At 41.3% G+C, this 21,555-nt stretch overlaps 1 protein-coding gene across 3 annotated transcripts in view; it reads left to right on the top strand.

Moving 5' to 3' along the window:
- The first annotated feature begins 523 nt into the window (after nt 1-523).
- RASGRF2 (Ras protein specific guanine nucleotide releasing factor 2) overlaps nt 524-21,555 on the top strand; it is an 85,290-nt gene continuing 64,258 nt past the window's right edge. The window contains exon 1 of one of the 3 annotated variants that reach the window (XM_081881178.1): nt 524-3,081. In XM_081881178.1, coding sequence (XP_081737304.1) covers nt 2,797-3,081 — 285 coding nt within the window. In that variant the 5' untranslated portion in view covers nt 524-2,796. Of the gene's footprint in view, nt 3,082-16,638; nt 16,658-21,555 lie in introns of those variants that run through there. The other 2 variants (XM_081881177.1, XM_081881179.1) reach the window with 2 other exon arrangements.

Below are 21,555 nucleotides of genomic sequence, written 5' to 3'. Positions count from 1 at the left end.
TGCCAATTTGTTTGATCTTGTGGGAGATATCTTGCAAGTTTGAGTGACCTTGCAGCTGAGCTGCTATTGCAGCAAGAATATGTCAGCCTTACTTTCACTGAGTTTGATTTTTAGCTCATCTGGCTGCTCAAAGCAAATTAATAATTGCAATAACCTGCTTTTGTATAAATAGTAGAGGATGGTTACTTTTTAAAAATCTCACCAGGATCAAGTTCATCTGAGCACTATAAATCACTCTAAAGTCATCTAGGGGAATGATAAAAACGTCTAAATGACTGCAGAATGGATTTCCTTAATATTCTATTAAAATGGCTGGAAACAGTGAAAGCATGTTATTCTTCATAACAGAACTTGGCTTTATGCACATACAAATCTAATTGATGAATTAATAAAGTGATTAACGGTGCAATCCTGCCTACCCAAAAGTAAATCCTACCCAAAAGTAAATGAGAAATACCTATGAGCAAGTGTCTGAAGTAAATGACTAAAGTAATAGGGTTTTAGTCTTAAACTTATGGGCCAATAGACTGATATTTCTTTAATCAAGCAGCTCGTATTTAAATTTAGAAGAACACAGGCATCTAAGCTTTTGTGTTTAGGTGGAAAATGTGTCGTGTTTAGGTGATGTTGTGTTTAGGTGGAAAATGAACTAATACAAACATCCTGAGAAGCAGGGGTAGGGGAGTGTGAGTGTGGGGAAAGCATATTCAGAATAAATTTCTTATTGTAATGTTTAACTTCCCTTTCTGGCTACTAGCAGAGTTGAGGAAAGGAACTATACGGAGAGAATAGGGGTCAAGAGGTTAATGCCTACCTGAAAGTTACACCTTGACTTCTTATCCTTCCAAACTGTGTGTGGGCACAGAAAGGCTGCCCTTTTTTCTGGCAGGGCTCTAGTGTTTTCAACAACTGCGTAACAAGCTTGAAAACACTGGACGCTAGCCAGAAGCTTCTCCTGCTACTACATTTCCAAGCCAGGAAAAATAGCTTCAGTTGTTTAATTTGTGCCTGCTCTATATTTATTTTAAAAACTAGTATCCTGCCCTGCATCACAAGACACTAGGGTGGGTTACAACAATAAATACTTAGAACAATAAACATGAAACACAGTAAAATATCAGCAATCTGTCAATTTCCTCACATACAGACGAGATCCTCATTGTTAAAAGGATTGAAGAAAAATCCAGGTATTTTGCTGACATCTAAAGCTAAATAATGTTAGTGTCAGCTGAACCTCCAAGGGCAGTTTGTTCTACAAACAGGATTCTATTTCAGACTTCGCTCAACACTGCAAATATCAGCAGGCACTGCCTAGGTTGTTGTTTGTCCCTTATTGCCTACAGCCACTTGAAGGGGTGTAACTCAGCACTAAAAACATACTCTGCATGCAGAAGGTCCCATGTTCAATTCCTGGTGTCCCCAGGTAAGGCAGGGAAAGATTCCTGCCTAAATCACTGGAGAGCTGCAAGCCTGTCAGTGCAAACAATGCTAAGCCACTGACTCCGAATAAGGAAGGCAGCTTGCTATGTTCCAGGCCTCTGCACTCTTTCATCCTACTCAGATGACAAGGAAAAACGGAGCTGGGTGTCAGCAGCGCACTGGAAACACCTTGTCCCAAATTCCCTAGTGACCACTTCCAGCTACTACATAGTGATGTCAATTCTAAAACAAAGGACTCCTGTTAAGAAGGGAAAGTAGACGGCCTTTATGAGCTGGGTGTGGAAAATATTATTTGCATGCTCGACACCGGGCCTGAACCTTGGCACTCGAAAGGGGTTCTGGAGCTGAACGTTTGCTAAGCCCTGCCGCGTGCCCTGCGAGTATCTGAAGGCATTTTGTGATCGCTCCATGCTAATCTCTCCGTCCAGAAAGCAACGCTAGCGAGCCTAGGAGCGCCCTGAGCCGTCCACTTAACTTCGCCCAGCGTTATTTTGTTTGTTTGTTTCGCGGCTATATCAGAGTCGTGGACGCTGCAGTCTCCCTCTCTCCAGCCGTGGAAATCTGTGCCTGTCTTACTCCTCTCGGCTTCCTTTTTTCACGCTCCCTTCGGCCAGCTCGACTGGCTGGAGATAAACCCCCTGGAGGCGGTGGGGGAGGAGAGAGAGAGAGAGAGAGAGAGAGAGAGAGAGCGGGAGCTCAGCTCCGCTCGCGCAGCGAGAGAGGGAGCGAGGCGGAAGCGCGCAGTCCCAGGGAGGGGTCGTGCGCTCTGGCAGCGGCAGCGGCGGCGACTTTGCTCTTTAAATTGGTCTCAAAGCCGATTACAGCTGATCTCCCACGTGATATTTCCCCTTCTGGCTCCTGGCGGAGTTTGGGGCGGGGAGGGGGGCTGGAACAGCAGCAGGAAGAGGAGCAAGAAGGAGCCGGGGAGCCAGCTCGTGCTGGGAAGAAGTCCGCGAAAAAGCGCGCCGCGCAGAACTTTTTTCCCCTGGGCGAAAGGCGCGTGAGGGAGAGTCCTTCGCCAGCAGCAAGGGATGCGCAGGAAGCCCAGGGACAGACCGAGGAAGCGGCAGCAGCTCAGGGTCGAAGTAGAGGAGCAATAGCGCCCGGGAAGAAGGCGGCGGTGGCTGCACCACCTGAAGCGGCAGCCGCCACAGCAGCAGCAGCAGCGCCGGCGCGAGGGTCCTCATTGGCGCGCCACGACGGAGCGTGGCTGGCTCAGGTTGCCCCGCCCCGCCTCGACCGTCGAGAGAAGCCGCGCTCACCATGAGACGCTTGGGCTGCCGCTCGACGCCGGGCTCACTCTGAGGGGAAGGTTGAGCAGGAGGCGCCCGGGACCCGGCGGCGGACGGAGGCAACATGCAGAAGAGCGTGCGCTACAACGAGGGGCACGCCCTGTACCTGGCCGTGCTGGCTCGCAAGGAGGGCACCAAGCGCGGCTACCTGAGCAAGAAGACGGCGGAGACGAGCCGCTGGCACGACAAGTGGTTCGCGCTGTACCAGAACGTGCTCTTCTACTTCGAGAGCGAGCAGAGCGCCCGGCCCGCCGGCATGTACATGCTGGAAGGCTGCACCTGCGAGAGGGCGCCGGCCCCCAAGGGCGCCTCCGCCGTCAGCGCCAAGGAGGCCGCGCTGGACAAGCAGGTAGATGCCCTTGCCCCGCCCGACGGGGCGCCCGCCGCTCCCACACCTTCGGCTTCCTTCGCGCGCTTTTGCCTCCGGCGTCGCCTTTCAGAGCGTCGGCCAAGGAAGCGGCTCCTCCGGGCTGGGGGGGGGGGGCTGGGGGTTGCCTGCCCAGAGCAAGGACCCCGGGAATGGGGCAAGCTGAGGCTGAGTCGGCTATGGACGGCACGCTGTAGCGGAAGTTCTGAACGGGCCGGTGTCCGTCGATGAAGCGTGTGGAGAGGAGGGAGGGAGACCTCCGTGGGGCTGCCCGCTTTGCAAGCCGCGGGTCCCCAAAGCGTGCAAGTTCCGAGGTCCCTAGGATAGGGCTAGTGTGCGCCATCCCCTTTGCCTCTTGTGTGTGTGTGTCCTATGGGGATACAGGGGAGGATGCCAATTTACACATCGACCCGGGTGTGCAATAAGGGACGGGATGGGTTTTGTCTGGGTAACTTCGTCTGTGGTGTCGGCAATCCAGCCGTCACCAACACGATGTTGCCATTTGCCTTCTTTTTTTAAGAGGTGGTCAATTTCCACAAGATTTTGGACTTCCGACTAAGTGGAAATCGCACTTGGGAGCCCTTCCCCAGTTTGAGTGGCATGGGGGAATTTCGACCCTGTATGCAGTAGGAATGCAGTTTCAGTAATTGTTAGGCTCTAGGTGTAATAATAAGGGGGAGCTGGCATGAGGGATAGTATGTTTCTCCACTTAGCTAATTACGGTAGTCTACCTGTATGGTTGAGCTGCTCCAGCCCTGCCCTTCTGCCATCCTAGATGTCTGTGGACAAGCTGCACTTCAATACAAACGTATTTTGAACCATCTTGTTCTTTATTATTTTTGTTATTGGTACCTTTCTAGGGCAGAGTCTTGATAAAATGAACAGACCCAGATGCTGCTCAAATGAGTTCCTAGACTTAAGATATCAAGGAATAATAACTATACCCATCCTTAGCTGCTTTGGAGAATTTGTAAGAAGCCACAGTGGTACTGATGGGTTCATTACTTCTAATATTTTTTCTCGCTAGTATTTTTCCATGAGAGAGTAAAAATTCGACACTACAGGACAGGGGGAAGTGGTGATTAGAAGTTCAGCAAGCATACCTCCATATACATTAGAAAGGATTTGAAATAATATCCTGTTTTGTTCTTACAGTATAAAGTATTGTGCCTTATATATGATTTTTTGTTGTTGATTATGAGCAAATATAGCCTGTGGTACCCACTTCTTGGAAAAAACACACCGTCTGGAACTATCCTAAATAAGCTGGGTTTTCTTGATTGCTTAGAGAAAGATTTTATGAAATATGGTGGTTGGAATATATAAACCTTTAAATATTCAGTTTATGGCTTGGCAACTGCTAGTTCTGGTGCTTCTGAGCACCTTAATCCTGAATAAAACAAAAGGCCCAGTAAAACAAGAGCTTTTTTTTTTTTTAACAAAACCATTTATATGCTAACTTATAAAATCTACTCATAAGCTAAACTAAATGGGTTTAATTTGCTACAATTTGCAAGTAAAACTTGTTTTACTTTAGTTTCTTTAAACATAACTCTAATATAAATTGTATATGTGAACTGAAGGTCCAAATTCTCCAGCTATTTACACAATCATATATAGACCCGAAGACTTGAGCAGTAATACTTACGAGAGGCAGTACATCTTCTGAATACAAGGATTTGAAGAATCTAGTCATTACAGTAGGATAGGAGCCACAAGAAAGTCAGGGATTAACACTGGTTTTAGTTTCTAGACATTTGGAGATAGACTCGGTAGTCTTAAAGTTCAGTAATGGATGTGCAAATGTATTTTTTCAATTGGTATCTGGAAGCAGGGATATTCTAGACCTACAGATGGATCTGTAAAGTTGAGTGGTGGAACTTGGTTACTGAATTATGTTGTAAATTGCTATGGACTCCTTTCTTGATAAACGTATGAAACGAGGACAAATTATATTACCCAGATACGTGTGATATGTGTTGCAAAATAATATGAAGAGGCAGTACTAATGGAACAGATATTTGATCCAGGCTTCTTAGGCTGTGTACACATTATTGGCTTAAACAGCAGCTAGGTCTTTCCTTTTTACAGTTTGGATTGAAGTTGGTTTGCGGGTGGGGAAAAACACATCAAAATGCAGTCTTGCATAAGAAACAGCAGGTTAGATATGAATTGTGGCTAATGTCGTGTATACACCACATGACCCAAACCAGTGGTGGGAACGCATTGGATGTAGACTAAACAATCCTGTTTACAGAGTTTTGGTAAAGCTGTTCTTATTTTATCTGTAAGCCATCTTGAGTCCCTGTCAGGGTAAAAATAGGGTATAAATAAATATATAATAACAATAATGTTAAAAAGAATTTTCAAAAGTTGCTTGTTTTTGTTGTATTTGCCTAACATTGCTATATCCCTCTGGAATTTATTGGCCTTGTTATTATTGCATTGTTACAATCAGGAGTTAGATTTGCACCTGGTAGGTATTGACTCACCTGTTTCTGACTTCTGTAATCAAACAGGTGTCAGTCGCTTTGGAAGTGCTTTTCTCCAAAAACAAACAAACAAACAAACAAACAAACAAGATAAAAACCTTGAAATGTAAGCTTTCGACTTCTTTGTTTGTTACAAGATGAGAATAAAATGTTGAGCAGCTTCAAAAATCTTCCCATCAATTTAAACAGTAATGAAAAAACAAATCCACCTAGGAGAGCTACATTGGTAAAGCATCTCACCTGGTTTGACATGTGATTAAGCAACAATCGTATAAGTACACTTATTGGAAGTTCCACTGAAATCAAGTGGACCTTCAAGTGAATGTTCTTTGGTCTGGGGTATTTGTTTTTCTACTTTTGTAACTGTGTTGGGTATAATGATTCCAGATTCAGCTAGCAGGATCTAACAAAAAAACAATAAATCCTTCGGTGGTGCATACTTCATTTTAGTGAGCTGCCAGTCTACACCCACAAGTAAAATTATATCTAATTTTAGGTGTTAATGCTTGCATATTGGGACAGCCAATGCAGAAAGGGAGATGGCTTTCCTTCTTTCTCAGACAGAACAAACCTTTTACATGCTCTTAATGTGTTCTGCTTTTGCTTAGGAAATAAGGTAGTCCTGAAACATTACTAAAAGATAAATTTGTTCTGCATCTTAATCCGAATCGTGATTCATTAGAAATAAGTCCCATGGATTTAAATGGAATGCATTTCTCTATAACTAGTCCTGCCAGGCAGTTTTATGCATGTTTACCCAGAAATAAGTCCAGTAAGGCTGGTGGAGCTTGCTTACATTTAAGTGTGCATACGATTACAGCTTTGGAGACCAACTCTTTGTCCCCATGCTGCATTCTGGGATCATGTATGATTTGGAACAGTCCCTATACTGGTTTGAAGCCACAATTCATGGCATTGTGCTGGCACCAAAAGCGGTCTACTGACTTTGGCTGTAGTTCTGCTTCTGCATCTTGTGCGCATCACAGATTAGGATGCTTGCACAATAACCAGGCAGTCTGGATCCGTGGAGGGTCCTTATTGGCCCATAGGTCTGCTGCAACATTGGGCCTGTCACTGCCTTTCATCCTAACCTACCTCACAGGGTTTATGTTAGGATAAAATGAACAGGGGAGAACCATGCTATGCTTCCTTGAGCTCCTTGGACGAAAGGTGGGATATAAATGTAATAAACATTAAGTAATAATTCACACACTTGACTGTAGTCCACAAAATCTTATGCCACAATCAATTTACTAGCCACAAGGCTCTGCAATAAGTAGTTTCTATTGAAATTAAGTAAAGTTCCATTTGAATTAGTAAACCAGTTTACTAAATTAGCAAACATCAGTAAAGTATATATTTGTGAAGTAGATAGGCATATTTGCTTCTTTATAGAATAGTTAGAATATCAGATTAATTGCATAACGTGTGTGTGTGTGTTTGTGTGTACCTCCCTTTTACCAGTCTCAGTTTGAACTGTTTAAGGTAGGGCTTTTAACTTAGATAAATAAATTATTACTTCCATCACTGAAAGCTGTAGGATGAGAGAGGCAAAATCGCATTGTGATGTACAAACATTTGTTCCCCCCCCCCCCCCGGTGCAAGTTGCTGTCTAGAAACTGAATGTCAGCAAAGCACCATGAGATGTGTGTACCAGCTATTAGTACACTAACTACTTAACATTGGCATTTTAGTGGTGTCATCAAACGCCCTAAACAGGCAGTGAAGATGAGGGTGGGCACAACTGCATACTTATTTCTTCCTTCCTTAATAGTTTATTCCTCTTTCAGAATTTATTTTATATGGTGTTTGAGATCGAAAACATGTGTAGCTGTAATACATTGAAAAAGAAAGGATTAGAAACTACCATCAGAGCTGCAGTTGCATCCCACTTACTTCCTAGATATGCTCTCATAAGCACAAACATACAGTGCAGGCCTATACAAATTTTATTGGAAGTTGAGTCCAACTTGCACAATTGGAATTACTCTTGTGCAGGTGTGCAGGTAATTGCAGCCTCACATCACAATCACATTTTTTCCCCTTTGGTTACAATTTTTTTTTTAAAGAGATGTATTTTCAGACAGCGTAAGAAAGCAGTCAGTGCAGCCAACCAATGCTGTCTGTCATATTAACCAAGAAATTTAAAACATCACTGTACGTTGGTTCCTAAAGGAGTTAGCACTGAGTTTCACTTCTTCACAGAGGATCTCCAAGTGAATTTCAAATCGTTACATTGGCTTCTAGGCAGTAGGCATTATTTAAAAACAAAAAATATAACCCCTGTGGTTCATGGATTGTACCAGGAAAAAATGGACATTCTATGTATTTTTGTAACAGCGAGAATATCAAGTCCTCTGACTAAAATTGTTTAATGTTTCTGAATGAGAAAAGAGAGGGATGGGGACCCCATTTCCCCCTGGATTTTGTTGGACTACAACTCTGTTGATCCCTGGCTAATGCCTATGTTGGCTGCGGTTGATGGGAGTGAAGTCCAACAACACTTGAAGGGCCACAGATTCCTAGACTCAGATTAAGGCAATTTATTAGGGGAGTGTTGCTTTATAACTGAAACTATTCTTCTGGTCAAAACAAAATAAAAAAAATCCTTCCAGTAGCACCTTAAAGACCAACTGAGTTAGTTCTAGGTATGAGCTTTCGTGTGCATGCACACTTCTTCAGAACCCTTCTTCTGGGTTTGGTTTGGTTTTTGTATAAAATGAATACATTTTTGAAAATGACATTAAAATGCATCATATTAGTAAAGTTTGATTGCAAGAATATGTACATTAGTCAAAACTGCAGAACAAAATTGGGAGAAATTCACACTAAAATGTTGAAGAATTTTCATGAGGATAAAAAAAAGCAAATTACTGCAAAAACATTCAGAACTGAATTTATGACTGGAAAAAATTGGAAGCACGATGTAGCAGATCCTTTCATCCCTGCAAGGGGGGGGGACCTTTTGCCCTTTATCCCTTTTTAGATGTAGGAGCTTGTTCTTCATAGACCTAATGGTTTTTATGTTTGTGCTGCTGCAAACATTGCAAATGAAAATTGGAAGGCCTGGGGGAGGGAAGGAGGGAGGCTTATCAAGCTGGTGTCCAGCATTGTGGCCCAATAGGTGCGGTGAACTGAGAGAGCTTTTTGATAAGCAATCTCAAAATTACTCCCAAACAATGAAACTATGAAGGATGCACAACATTTAGTCATATTAAAGCATTTTATAGACAAATGTTCTTTCCCTAATGCTGTGTTCTCTACTTTGCAGCTTAGTGGCAGCTACCTTGGCTATAGGCCAGAACAAGTAATGGCATAAGTGTGTTTTAATAATAATTTAAAGGACCAATAGCAGAATTAAAATGGAAAGGAAACAGTGTGGACCTTATTAATGGTCTTTTGTCTTGTAAAACAATTGCCTTTGTCCTTGAAGCTTTGCTGAAAGGCAACAGGTAAATAACTTAATTAGTTGCTAAATAAACAAATCTCTGGGTTTTTTTTAAAAGCTCTAATGCAAAACAATTTCAGTTTGTTGGCGTTCAGGAAATTGTAATGATGTAAGGAAAGACATTCAGTTGCATGCATATCACTGTTGCTCTGTAAACCTTCCACTGTGCACCTGCTGTTTTTCTTGGTGGCAATTTGTAGTCTTAACCTCACAGACTGATCTCCTTTCAGAGCAGCAGAGGTGACCCGTACCATTTCACTGCCTGAGGCAAAACCACCTGAGGTGCCAACACCACCCTGCCCAAACCTTGCTTACTGGGGACACAAGATCTCTCAGTGAGCAATCACTGCAGCCACACAATCCTTGCAGTGGCAGGGGTGGGTGGTGCCCCTGTAGGGGCACTGCCCCTGCAGGATTTGGCCTTGTGAGGTGTTCTGCTTCATGGGTAGCCCAGCCATGCAGAACAGGACTCTATGCAGGTATGAAGGCACTAGAGGAGGCTTCAGGTTGAGCAGAGGGTGGTGGGGAAGAGGAGATATTTCCTTTCTAGAATTTCATCTACTAAAAATCCCCCCCCCCCCTGTGCATTATTCATGAGGGATAAACTATACAGACCCTCATATAGTTTGGGAAGAAAAGTAGGTTAAGAAGGGGCAATTTTGAACAGTGAAACAGCTGGGGAGGGGAAAGGACTAAAACATCACCTACCCACCCACCCCAGTTTTGTTTGATATAAGAAATATTTATATAAGAAAGATGGGGAGGGAATGGAAAAGAGTCTTAATGTGTAGTTTTATCCCCAGCTCTCTAATTCTGTGATTTCTTCACTTTTGGCTGTTCTGCCTTTTGACTAAAGAAGACTTTGAAAAACCTTTCTTTATACAGTCACAAAACTGGTATCAAGTTTTATTTATCTTGGAATATATGTATACTTCTTTCTGTACACCTTGAGGGGAAAAGCAGAATACAATAAACAGTGAGATCATGACATCTAAGGAACAGGTGGAGAAGCCACATATCAGGAAAAGCCCAATTTCATACATGATGTTAGGAGATGTTGAGTTTGTGCCTCACTTTCTTGGACTAAATTTCACTACATATCTATCATTTGATTATCATAGTCCCGTGCATTAATTGGTTTGCACATACTATTAACTTTATCCTAGAATGTTTAGGTTTGATCAGTATGACATGGACTACATTCATTTTTGTTTATTTAACAAAATTTTTATGCAGCTAGATTCTAAAAGCAAAACAGAACCATCTCTAATAGGTTTGCATGAAGGCATTTAATCATCCCCACAAACTTCCTTCGTTCTTTGAAATCTTAGCTTTCCTTTTTTTCCTGTGTTTTGGTAAGTGTAACATTCATTGTGGTTTTCTAAACAGTGTTATGGGCAATTAAAGTAAATTGCTGAGCTGAAATTGCTAGACCACTTGGCAATGGACACAGCTCATTTGCAAGCTAATTCATGTAACTTTATTACAGTTGAGCTATAAGATCATTCCAGTCACTCAAATGTTGCTATCTCTTTCATAATAAGCAACTCCTAATTAGTTTATTTTTTGCAGAAAACTAAGTAGGAGATGCGTAGGCTAGAATTTACCAGGCAGAATAATGCCGATTTGTTGTAGTGGTTGACATGTTGTCTCAGGGGAGAGCTGGATTCAGATCCTTGTACATCTATAAAGCATGCTAGGCAGTCACTCTCTTTCCTAGCTTCTGCTACATCACAGTTTTTGAGGATAAAGGGGCAAGGAGGGAAAATAATTATTGCTACCCTAAGTTCCTTAGAAGATAGATGGGAGGAAAAACAAAGAACATTAATAATAAATACCATTACACTTTAAGGACCGCGATCCCTGAAGGATTTCTTCTCCCTATATAAACCATTCCGGACTCTGCGTTCATCAACATTGGTCCTTTTTCATGTGCCTCCTTCACAGGAGGTCCAGGGGCCCTCCTCATCTGTATTGGCTCCCCATTTGTGTCATGCTCTCCCCAGAGAAGTTCACATGGCACCTTCATTATATATTTTTAGATGCCATTCTTCTTCAACCAGGCCTTTGGCTGATTAATATTGTTTTAGCTACTCTCTTTATCTGGAGATAATATAGTGTAGATTGAGACTTGGACCTTCTGTACTTAGGGCATGTTTTCAGAACTGTGGTTGGTCCCCTTCCTAAGAGAACTCCCTGAGATTTGCTCACTGGATTATGGCACCTAAATGAATGTAAAAACTTCATTTTCCTAGGGGATACATAATGGAGATTTTAAAGTCAAGGGAAGGATCACAAGGGCGCAATTAACTGAGAAGGTCACCTGTATGGGTTCAGTTGAATTAGTAATAAGCCACTCACACATGAGATCTGGTTGATCTCTCTTTTCAGTGTTTAAAAGTCTAGTGTGAGTAAAGGAGTATTCCTTTCATACTGCACAAGTTTACCAAAACAACAGTAGTCATTTACAAACAATTTTGGTAAAAACTGAAGTGCAGGTTAGAGGCAAGTAGTGATGGGAAATTTCAGGTACAGACTGTAATATCATGCACACACAGATTTATGCTGTAGTCCTAACTCTACTAACTTGAATGTAACCCTGATTGACATACTTCTGAGTAGACATGGTTAGGATTGCACTAAATTTTTTGTGGTGTTTCCATATTCTGAGTGGTACTGGAAATAATTGTTTTCCTTTTAGTCCATGTGCCTGAACTACAAGTGTGGTCACCTAGCATTTTCATATACATGCCCTGAAGTTTTATCTGACTTCAAGGCTATTTTTATTTGACCCCGAACAGGAAGGATATGGTCGGGGTGGAGTACTGTGAGAAATTTTGCCAGTAAATGGGAATACAATGTGAAAGATAGGCAAACAATTCTAAAACAATTTTGCTAAGTGTAACATTTTTGGAAATCTTCCCAAAATTTGTTCCTTTGGTTTTTTTAATTAATATTTTAATGCAATAGATAAGAAAACCAAGAACATGTAAGGAAAAAAAAACATGCTGCGGTGTATATCAGGAAAAACTATTAGTGACGTTAATGAGGGTGTAACTTGCAAGATTTCTCCTCTGAGATACCGGTAAATTCTATAATGTGGTCTCCTAGTTCAAATTGGTGCTTTAGTTGATACATTGGTGTTTCCATATTATTTATTTGTTGTATTAATAGGCATCAAATAGTGTTCTCTCTCACACACACTCTTTCGGGGTATTGAACAAAGAAGGGGAGGGGAGGAAAGTGATAGTAAAAAACAACAAAACAAAACAAACAAACTAAAGGAGAGTCCAAATCAGGTGTGGCTGGGTGCATGCTGAGATATGGTGTATACCCAGCAGCAGTATGTTGACATCATACCTTATTGACAAAAGAAAATGGAGGAGGAAGAGGGGGAAAGTTAGGAAGCAAATGAGAGTAGCTGATGAAGCTGTGGACTTGAGAAAGAGGAAGGAGGCTCTCCTGAATCTGGATAATTTGAGCTTTGTCGAGGTTGTTAATTCAAAGATCTTTGTGATGAGGTGCAACCAAGCTGGTGAAATTCCTAAGGCTAGGATATACTGAGTCTGAAGTGAATTTAGGTGGTGATGAAAAACATGGCTCCTGTTCTTGTTCAGCCGCTGACAATTAGCAGTGTGCATTTGTTTTGGAATGGATGAAAACTTGAATGAAAGGGGAATCATTCAGTTTATTTTCCATTCATTTCAGAAACAGTGTGTTTTGTAGTCAACTGGTATGAATGGGTTTGAACTTTCATTACATTCATGCAATTTAAGGATGGGATTGGCTTTCTCCAGCAGCAGTGGATCTTCTTCACCTGTTGTCTTTGTCCTGACAGCCAGTATCTTATTTACCTGGAATATTGCATTGTTTTGGGCCATTGTAGAGAAATATGACAGGCAGCAGATACATGTATGCATCTGTCAACATGAGCAAGTTCATGCAAGTTGCATGGCTTTAAAAGAGGATTTGAAATACAGTGGTACCTCGGGTTACAGATGCTTCAGGTTACAAACTCCGCTAACCCAGAAATAGTACCTCAGGTTAAGGATGAGAACAGAAATCACGTGGCGGTGGTGCAGCGGGAGACCCCATTAGCTAAAGTGGTACCTCAGGTTAAGAACAGTTTCAGGTTAAGAACGGACCTCCAGAACGAATTAAGTTCTTAACCCGAGGTACCACTGTACATGGAGGGTAAAGCTATCAGTGGCTACTAGCTATGATGTCTATGTTTTACCTTCATTTTCTAGATACCAGTTGCTGGAAACTACAGTGGGGAGAGGGCTCTTGTGCTTGAATCCTGCTTGCAGGTTTCCCACAGGCATCTCGTTGGTCTGTGAGAACAGGATGCTGAACTGGATGAGCCATTGGCCTGATCCAGCAGGCCCTTCCTATGTTCTTACGCAGTAGTCCCCAACACTCCCAACAACCTGGGGAGTGTTCATGGAGGCCAGATTTATGCTTCATAGAGGCACTATTTGTACTCAGAATTCAAGAAATGAAGCTTTTTCAAGTGTGAAGATACAGCAATAGCTTAAAAAAACAAACCCTGTTGATTTCTGCTATTAAAAAGCACAGGCACCCAGCCAATAGTAAGTAGTAATAGCTGGGAGAGACCACCAGGACCATATAACACTGGCCCTGAAAGACCTACACTGAATCTCAGTAGGATTCCGAGCACAATTCAAAGTGTTGTTGCTGACCTTTAAAGCCCTAAAGGACCTCGGCCCTATATACCTAAAGGAGTGTCTCCACCCCCATCATTCAGCCACTGAGATCTATCCCTCACTGCAAGAAGTGGAGTTACAGGGAACCAGGCAGAGGGCCTTCTGGGTAGTGGTGCCCACCTTGTGGAACGCCCTCCCACCAGATGTCAAAGAGATAAGTAATTACAGTGGTACCTCGGATTACATATGCTTCAGATTACATACGCTTCAGGTTCCAGACTCCGCTAACCCAGAAATAGTGCTTCAGGTTAAGAACTTTGCTTCAGGATGAGAACAGAAATTGTGCTCCAGCAGCACGGCAGCTGCAGGAGGCCCCATTAGCTAAAGTGGTGCTTCAGGTTAAGAACAGTTTCAGGTTAAGTACGGACCTCCGGAACGAATTAAGTACTTAACCCGAGGTACCACTGTATACAACTTTTAGAAGACATCTGAAGACAGCCCTGTATAGGAAAGTTTTTTTAAAAAATATTTAATGTTTTATTATGTTTTTATATATGTTGGAAGCCGCCTAGAGTGGCTGGGACAACCCAGTCAGATGGGTGAGGTACAAATATAATAATAATGATTATTATGATGGCGGAAATCCCACAATTTTAAGTCCAGGGGAGATGGTGGCTGCAGGAATTGACCACTTAGGTTTGCAAATAATTGGTAATTCAGGTAGAAAAGAAAATCCTGATGGAAAAAGAAGCAGAAGAATTAGAGGAAAGAACCAGATAGTAAAGGAAGCTGAGGGAGCAAAGTGGAATAAGAAATGACAGGAATAATACTGGAGCATATTAAACCATCATCAGCATCATAAAGCTGTTCATTCCCAGGTCATGGTGTAGAAGAACATGAAGCTGTCACCCAGCAAAAGTTCAGCTGGTCTAGGTCCAGCAATGCATGGATAGGAGGCCACCTGGTCACCCTGTGGATGCCATATTGAATTATATTATGGGAAGGCAGGTGGGATATAAATGAAGAAAATTAACTGGAGCAAGCACAGAGGGTGTGCCTTTGGGGAGTGTGAATATAACCCCATAGTCCCAACTGCATTTGATCCAAGACAGAAAGGGGGATCATTGGATGTGCTGAAAGAATGTATGTGAGTGTCACACTCTTTAGCTTAGCCATGAATCCAGTTTCCTAGGTCAAAATATGTTGGTCTTTATATGCTTTTAATGGTAGTGTTTGGTGGAAGCTTGCATTGCAAGGGTTTCAAAGACATAAAAGTTTGGTTTATCTTTACACTCTGAAAAGAATTCTGTATACCATTAAACAGTAATTGGAATTTGAGCACATCCTATCCTTTAAAATCATAGCAATTATAGGTTTCCTAGTTTTACAGCATACTTGACTTTCAGTTCTTGTTCCTGTTGTAAAATGTTATGGCTGTGGCATATTTCCCAGTGTGAGATTCCCGTTTGAGTGCATTTATTTACTGTTACTGTACATTTAGAAAATTACTTCCGAAATGGTAGTATAATGAAACTGCTATAAATTCTTACCAGATGTATCAGTGCACTCTGTGCAGGTGCAGTTATGCTGCTGGTTAACATTTAGCATACAGTAAAGTATTTGCTTTATTTCATTATAACATAATAGAATCATTAAAAGTTTTTAAACTTGACAGAATTATTAAACCAAGTGGGGCAGATTTGAGGATGTTATAGTGAGAAACACTCTTTCATCCATAAAGATTAAAGGCTTTAGTTCAGTCCACTGCAAGTGTAGCAGGCATGCCGAGATGGGCCATCACAGGATAAGGGTGGAGAACCTGTGCCCCCCCCCGATCTTGTTGGAATCCCATGTCCCATCTGCCCTAGCCAGCATGGTCAATGCTTTTGATGGAGGGCTACAACAACTGGAGGGCTACAGGTTCATCACCCCTGACATATGGCATAATGGGACCCTCCTATCCCTCACCCACAATGTGTGCAGATAGTTATATGGACAGGCACTGCATCCTAGTGTTATTGGGAATGACCAGTCTATTCATGCAACCACATTCCTAACTAGCTTGGCTCCTTCACTTGGCCAAGGAAGTGAGCATTCATGTTAATAGCCAGTTGGCTGGATGCATGCCCAGCTGCATGCACTGAGGGGCTGGAAGAAGGGGAAAGACCTCCATGTGGGTTCTATGATGATCCCTCTGTTGCCACGTGTGGCATGCTCTGTGTAGATTTAATCAAACCTTTGTTGTGTCTCTCCCCTTCCCCATAGGAGCTGGACACTCATGTTCCATAGGGTCTTTTGCCAATTATGATGAAATTCCCCTTCTCACATTTAATTGGCAAACTGAAGTTAATTAAGACGATGTTACTTTGAGTGACTGTATATTGAGAAAGTAATTAGATTCATGACATGTTTGTACAAATAATTAATTTGACATTTGCAAGGACCATTGTTAGAAAGGGAAAACAACGCTAAAATTTCACATTCTTTTGATAGGATCCATAATGATTCAGATATATTATAGATTGTAGGTAATCAATTCAGAATACAAATTTGTATCATTCATGTTGCACCCACAAGGACAATTTTGTTCTCATGGTTGATTGTCCCAAGTGCAAGCTCCTTCCATGTCCCTCTCTTACACATGCACTTGCTTGCACCCTTCAATCCTTATTTATTAAACCATAGTTTCCTGTGACATCCAAACTGCTAAACTGACTTCACCACTGCTTTATAACTGATAATCTCCTGGTTTGTAAGCAGCTATTAAACCAGTGATTCCTGTTTCAGACGTCATGGGAAACGGTGGTTTAGTAAGCCAGGATAGAAGCACTGAAACTAGAAGTGAGGAGAGTATATGTAGCCACACAGCTTCTTCTTCAGTCAATAAATCATGGTTTATTGACTTAAGATTACAGTATTATGAAGCAGATCATAGGCTGAAATAGAAAAAGGTAAGACAAAGAAATACAAGCTGGCTTTTTCAGTTTTGAAACAGATGACAATAACATAAGAGTGTGGTTGATATTACCAGTGTCAAATAAAAGGATAGAATTTTAACAGATGTTAAAGAACCACAGAATTTTTGTGTACACATCCTGATGCATAAACCAGTTTTATGGCTTAAACAAGCAAACCTTCCCCTCCAGCACAGCTTGCATGGAGCAGGAGAAGCTAAGGAATGGCAGCAGGGTGCTGGATCACGCAGAGCTCCCTAGGCAGCTGGTATTTGGAAGCACATGATTATTATGTAATACTGGAGGATGCATTTCTGTATACAACTACTAAGATCATCAGGAAACCAATTCACTAGTTAGATGGAAGAAATGTTGATTTCATGTCCCAGGCTGCTTCCTTTTTTATATTTCCCCCCCAAACTATTTTCACGCTAAGATTTTGAAAAGTGCCACAAGATCTTCCCAGGGTAGAATGCTGCTGTACATGGTGTTTGATCATTTAAAGATCATAAAGAAAATTGCAGAAATTAAAGGTTGAAAGTATTACTCTGTAGCCATAGGAGGTCAACATGTTGCCCAACTGGAGGGCAAGTCCATGCTTAACTACATTTTATGACTTCAAAGATAGTGTATGCCTTTTCTCTTGTGAATGGCTGCTAAAGATCCAGTTAAACACACAGTAAGAATATATCGAACTGAATAGTGTTGATTCTTTTATTTGTTGTTTTGCCTGAAGTTTTCTGTACAAAAAAATCAATGGGAAATTCTAAATTAATACGCTCAAGCTTTTCTTCATGGCCTTTACTTAAGGTTTTTTCTACTCCTTTGCAAAATGCAGAATTTGTGTTTAGAATGTGAGTAATCCTATGCTCCGTTTATTTTAGGTCAGTGCAATAAAACATAATCTAAATCTGGATATATTCGTTTTTAATTTAATAAGGACATGACTAAATTCAAAGAACAGGTATGTCTCATAGATGACTGGACAAATTTATTTTTTTTTGGTCCAGAGTGGGACTGATACAAACATGTTCAAATTGCAATTGGGAATAACTTCCTGACAATGGCCTGGTTTACAAGACATGCTAAGCCAAACTATGGCTTACTGTGAGCCCACACATTTGCATAGTCCCAGTAAAACATGGCTTGGCTTACTGTGTAGTACAAACTGGTGGTGGTGATGGAAGTGATGCCATCTTGCTCTTTGCCCTTGGACTGACCCTGGTGTGGAGTGGAGGCTCCCTCTTACACAAACTGTTTTCCTGACTTCCAGTAATTGTGTAGAGGCATGAAATTGCTCATTTTACCCACCTTTTTGGCACTGCTTGAAGCAGCTAGTAGAAAAAGTACAGCATTGATTGTGTAAAAATCTTGAAAAATATGAATCATCTGTCTTAAACTTATATTTATGGCAATACGTCCATCAAATGGGTGGGGGGATCCTGAGGACTAATAGAAACAAAACACCTCTCAGAATACCTCCCTAGCATTTTCTAGCTCTCATGTACCTTTTCAAAATGTCTCCATTAGGAGAGTACTTGAATAATTTGTCAAACAAGTGACAACTATTTCCATGGCAATTTTCAGATAAGACAATATTAGTGCATTTGTAGGTTCATCCATATATTTGTTTTTTACTGTTCATACTGGATATCAGTTATTACTTTATATTGTTTTGAAAATACAGTTAATTAGGGATTTCCTTTCTTAGTTCATCATCTTAAACATAATTCCGCCATTTTTACTATTGTAAGGTTGTCATCCTATGCATGCTTACCAAAAACAGTGAGGCCAATTTCTTGATAATAGAGCTACCCTAATGGGCTAATAAACTAAGGCTGAATCCTTAAAAGGCGGAAGTGCTGTGGGTGGGTTGTCCCTCTGTTTGGGAATTGGGTGCACAACCTGGTCTGGGAAGGTTCACACTCCTGTTGAAGCAACAGGTTCGTTGTCTGGGAGTATTTATGGATTCCAGTTTGTGACTGTGGTTTCAAGTGGCTAGGAGTGCTAATTCCCCAGCTTCAGTTGTTTCTTCAACAACAGTTGCCTGTGCTCTAGTAACTTCCTGCCTGGACTACTGTAATGTGTTCCATGTGGGGCTGCCCTTGAAGTTAGAATGTGGCTTCTAGGCTGGTAAGAAGGGCAGCCTGATGGGACCCTGTGTCACCGGTCCTGAAAGGATTGCACTGGCGGCCATTGAGCTGCGGGACCAAATTCAAGGTATTAGTACTAGCATGTAAAACCCTAAATGGCTTGGGACCTCCGTTCCTAAAAGAGTGCCGTGCTCAACATCACCCGGCAGGTGAGGCATTGTTGGTGTTGTCTCCACTGAGCCCTGCCTACTTGGTATGGAGCCATGATAGGGCCTTTTCTGTTTGTAGACTGCCCTGCCTAGTGAAGTGCATTTGTCTCCCTTATTATTGTTTACCAGGAAAAACATTCCCCAGATATTTGATGACTGAAAGACACTGGTAGAATGTTTTTAACTTCTTCTTTAAGTATGTTTTTGGTTGCTGCTTTTAATGTCTTATCATTGCTGTATCTGCCACACTGGGCAGCATGAAGGATGGGGTATAAATTGAATTAATAACTGTAATAATAAAGCTGTAATTACACTTTTGAAGGACTTATTGGAACTAGCTACATACCTTGGGGCGGGAATGTGAGTGGTTTCTGTGTTACTTGTTCCAAATTATCTTAGGGAAATCTTCTCTCCTGTCACCCACAACAAAATTGGAACTGTTTTTACTTTAGGTCTGACTCACTCTCTAGACACAGTTCTACAAAGTTATGTCTGTTCCCTTCTAGTGCAGCAACAAAACTGATAGCACATTTGCAAAGCTAAGCAGGGTCCAGTATGGTTTCAAATTGGATGGGAAACCACATGTTGAGATTCCAGCATTGCAGGGGGTTGGACTAGGTTCTTGATCTCCTCAAGTCCATACTGTACTACAGGAGGAAGGGGGAGGGGAGAGCAAGCATGTTCAATACAATACTTGTCAGGGTTAACTTCTACTTCCAAACCATCTCTCTATCTCCAACAGTAGCCACCCAGATTCCTTACCTGGAAGACTCATTTATAGAATGTGTATGCAAAAAGCTCATCTGTTGCAGTGTTTAGACATGACATCACTTGCAGGGCAGCAAACATGTTATGGGCTCTTGAACTAAAAGTAGAACACGAACTCCTATATTGTTTGTACCTATCTTGTAATTAGAGGTATGTTTTGTGGGTGAAAATCAGTAGCTGAAGATGTGAATCTTTCCTTAGTGCTATAAATATTTCGTACCACATTCTAAATCATTTTTATGGCAGTCTAAATCAGTGTTGTGGGAATTTTATCAATTCTCAAATGGTGAAACCAAGAGGCTTTGTGTGTGAGTAAAAAATAACACATATTGACAGTTTGCTGCACAAGAAAACGCTAAGAGAGTTTCACTTCTCAGTCAGTGGTAGACTGATGAATTTCATAAGTTGGTGGATCCCCTTAGTAGTAATAATACGTTTGGAAATTACTGACTTAAGCTGATCTTGTGGTTATGAAAGGTTTTATTAGTACAATTTGTTTTGTAATTGATTTCTACCTTTCAATAATCATAGCGAGAATGCTGTGTTCATTTTAAGTCTGTCTTTTAATCATTCCTGATTGATTTAAGCACATAACATTTAACTCCAAAAGAAAATTAGGTGTATTTGTTTTACATCGGTGCATGAGAGTTTTTTGGGTAACAGGTTTTTTTGATAATTTAACAGCTGCAATGGTAGATAAGTACTAAAATCAGGTAAAGATTCAACATATAGTAGAATATAGCAGTAGTGAGACAGTAGGGAATGCTTTTCTTAAAGAGATACAGTTAAACTTGACAATATTTTATATTGTTCTTAAGTTTTATTATATTCTTATGAATATAATGAAAATATACATGCATATAGCTTGCTGGATCATATACATGCATATAGCTTGCCAATGGCCCATCTGGTCCAGCATCTTGTTCTCACAGTGGCCAAGCATAATGGCAATTCATGATTAAGCCACATTTTTGTAGAACCTGGAGCGTCACTTTTAGGGTTTCCTGAGTTTGTTTTTGGTTACACCTTGTGATGAGTAATCTTTTAAACTTGGTTCATAAAACTAAAGTGGGGAGGATTATTATTAGGAAAAAGGTTTCTACATCTGAATACTTACATGCATGCATTTAAAAAATGAACATAAATAAGAATATGCATCTAGCTGATCCTATCCAAAACGGTTCCTATGAGCTAAAATTCTGTTAAGCAAATGTCAGAATCCTTAGGATCTTATGTTGGTCAGCAGCTCTTTCTGGTTTTCAATGTTCCACCTCAGGTCTGATCTTCACTTTCTCCTGAGAACCGCCAAGACTTTGCCTTTGCAAGTACCTCTCTAACTGTGACCTTGAGCTATCTTTTTTTTTTTTTTGTATAAACCAAACCACAAACCAGCCAACATTAAAAAGTACACATTTGCCTTAATCCCTTTTGCAGACCACATGCTGAAGTGGTTATCCGCCAGCCAAGGTTGACTCTAGGAAGCAAGTTAACCATGTAATTCGCAAACCAAACTTTATACAAGATCATTGTTTCTTTTTAAACAGTCCAATTCTTTCACACAAGCCAACTTCAAACCATGAGTTATGAAGCTGACTTCTTAAACTGTTTGTTTTAAACTAGGATATCTAGTTTGTACATATTTATTTGAAAGCAAAGCTAAATTTGGCAGAAATTATCCCACTAGTCTTATGGGAGGAACAGAGAGGAGTGAGAGTTGTGTGAGCCTCATTTTTTGCTTGGCCTTATGGAGACTTTGTTATGTACGTATTCAGTGGTCTGTGTTTGCCTGAGCTTGAGTCTGCACTAAGGATTCAGAGCTCCTGTG

The sequence above is a fragment of the Podarcis erhardii genome (genome assembly GCF_964252035.2).
Source record: "Podarcis erhardii genome assembly, chromosome: 11".
NCBI classification, from domain to species: domain Eukaryota; kingdom Metazoa; phylum Chordata; class Lepidosauria; order Squamata; family Lacertidae; genus Podarcis; species Podarcis erhardii.
This window is presented reverse-complemented; position numbering and strand designations above follow the sequence as displayed.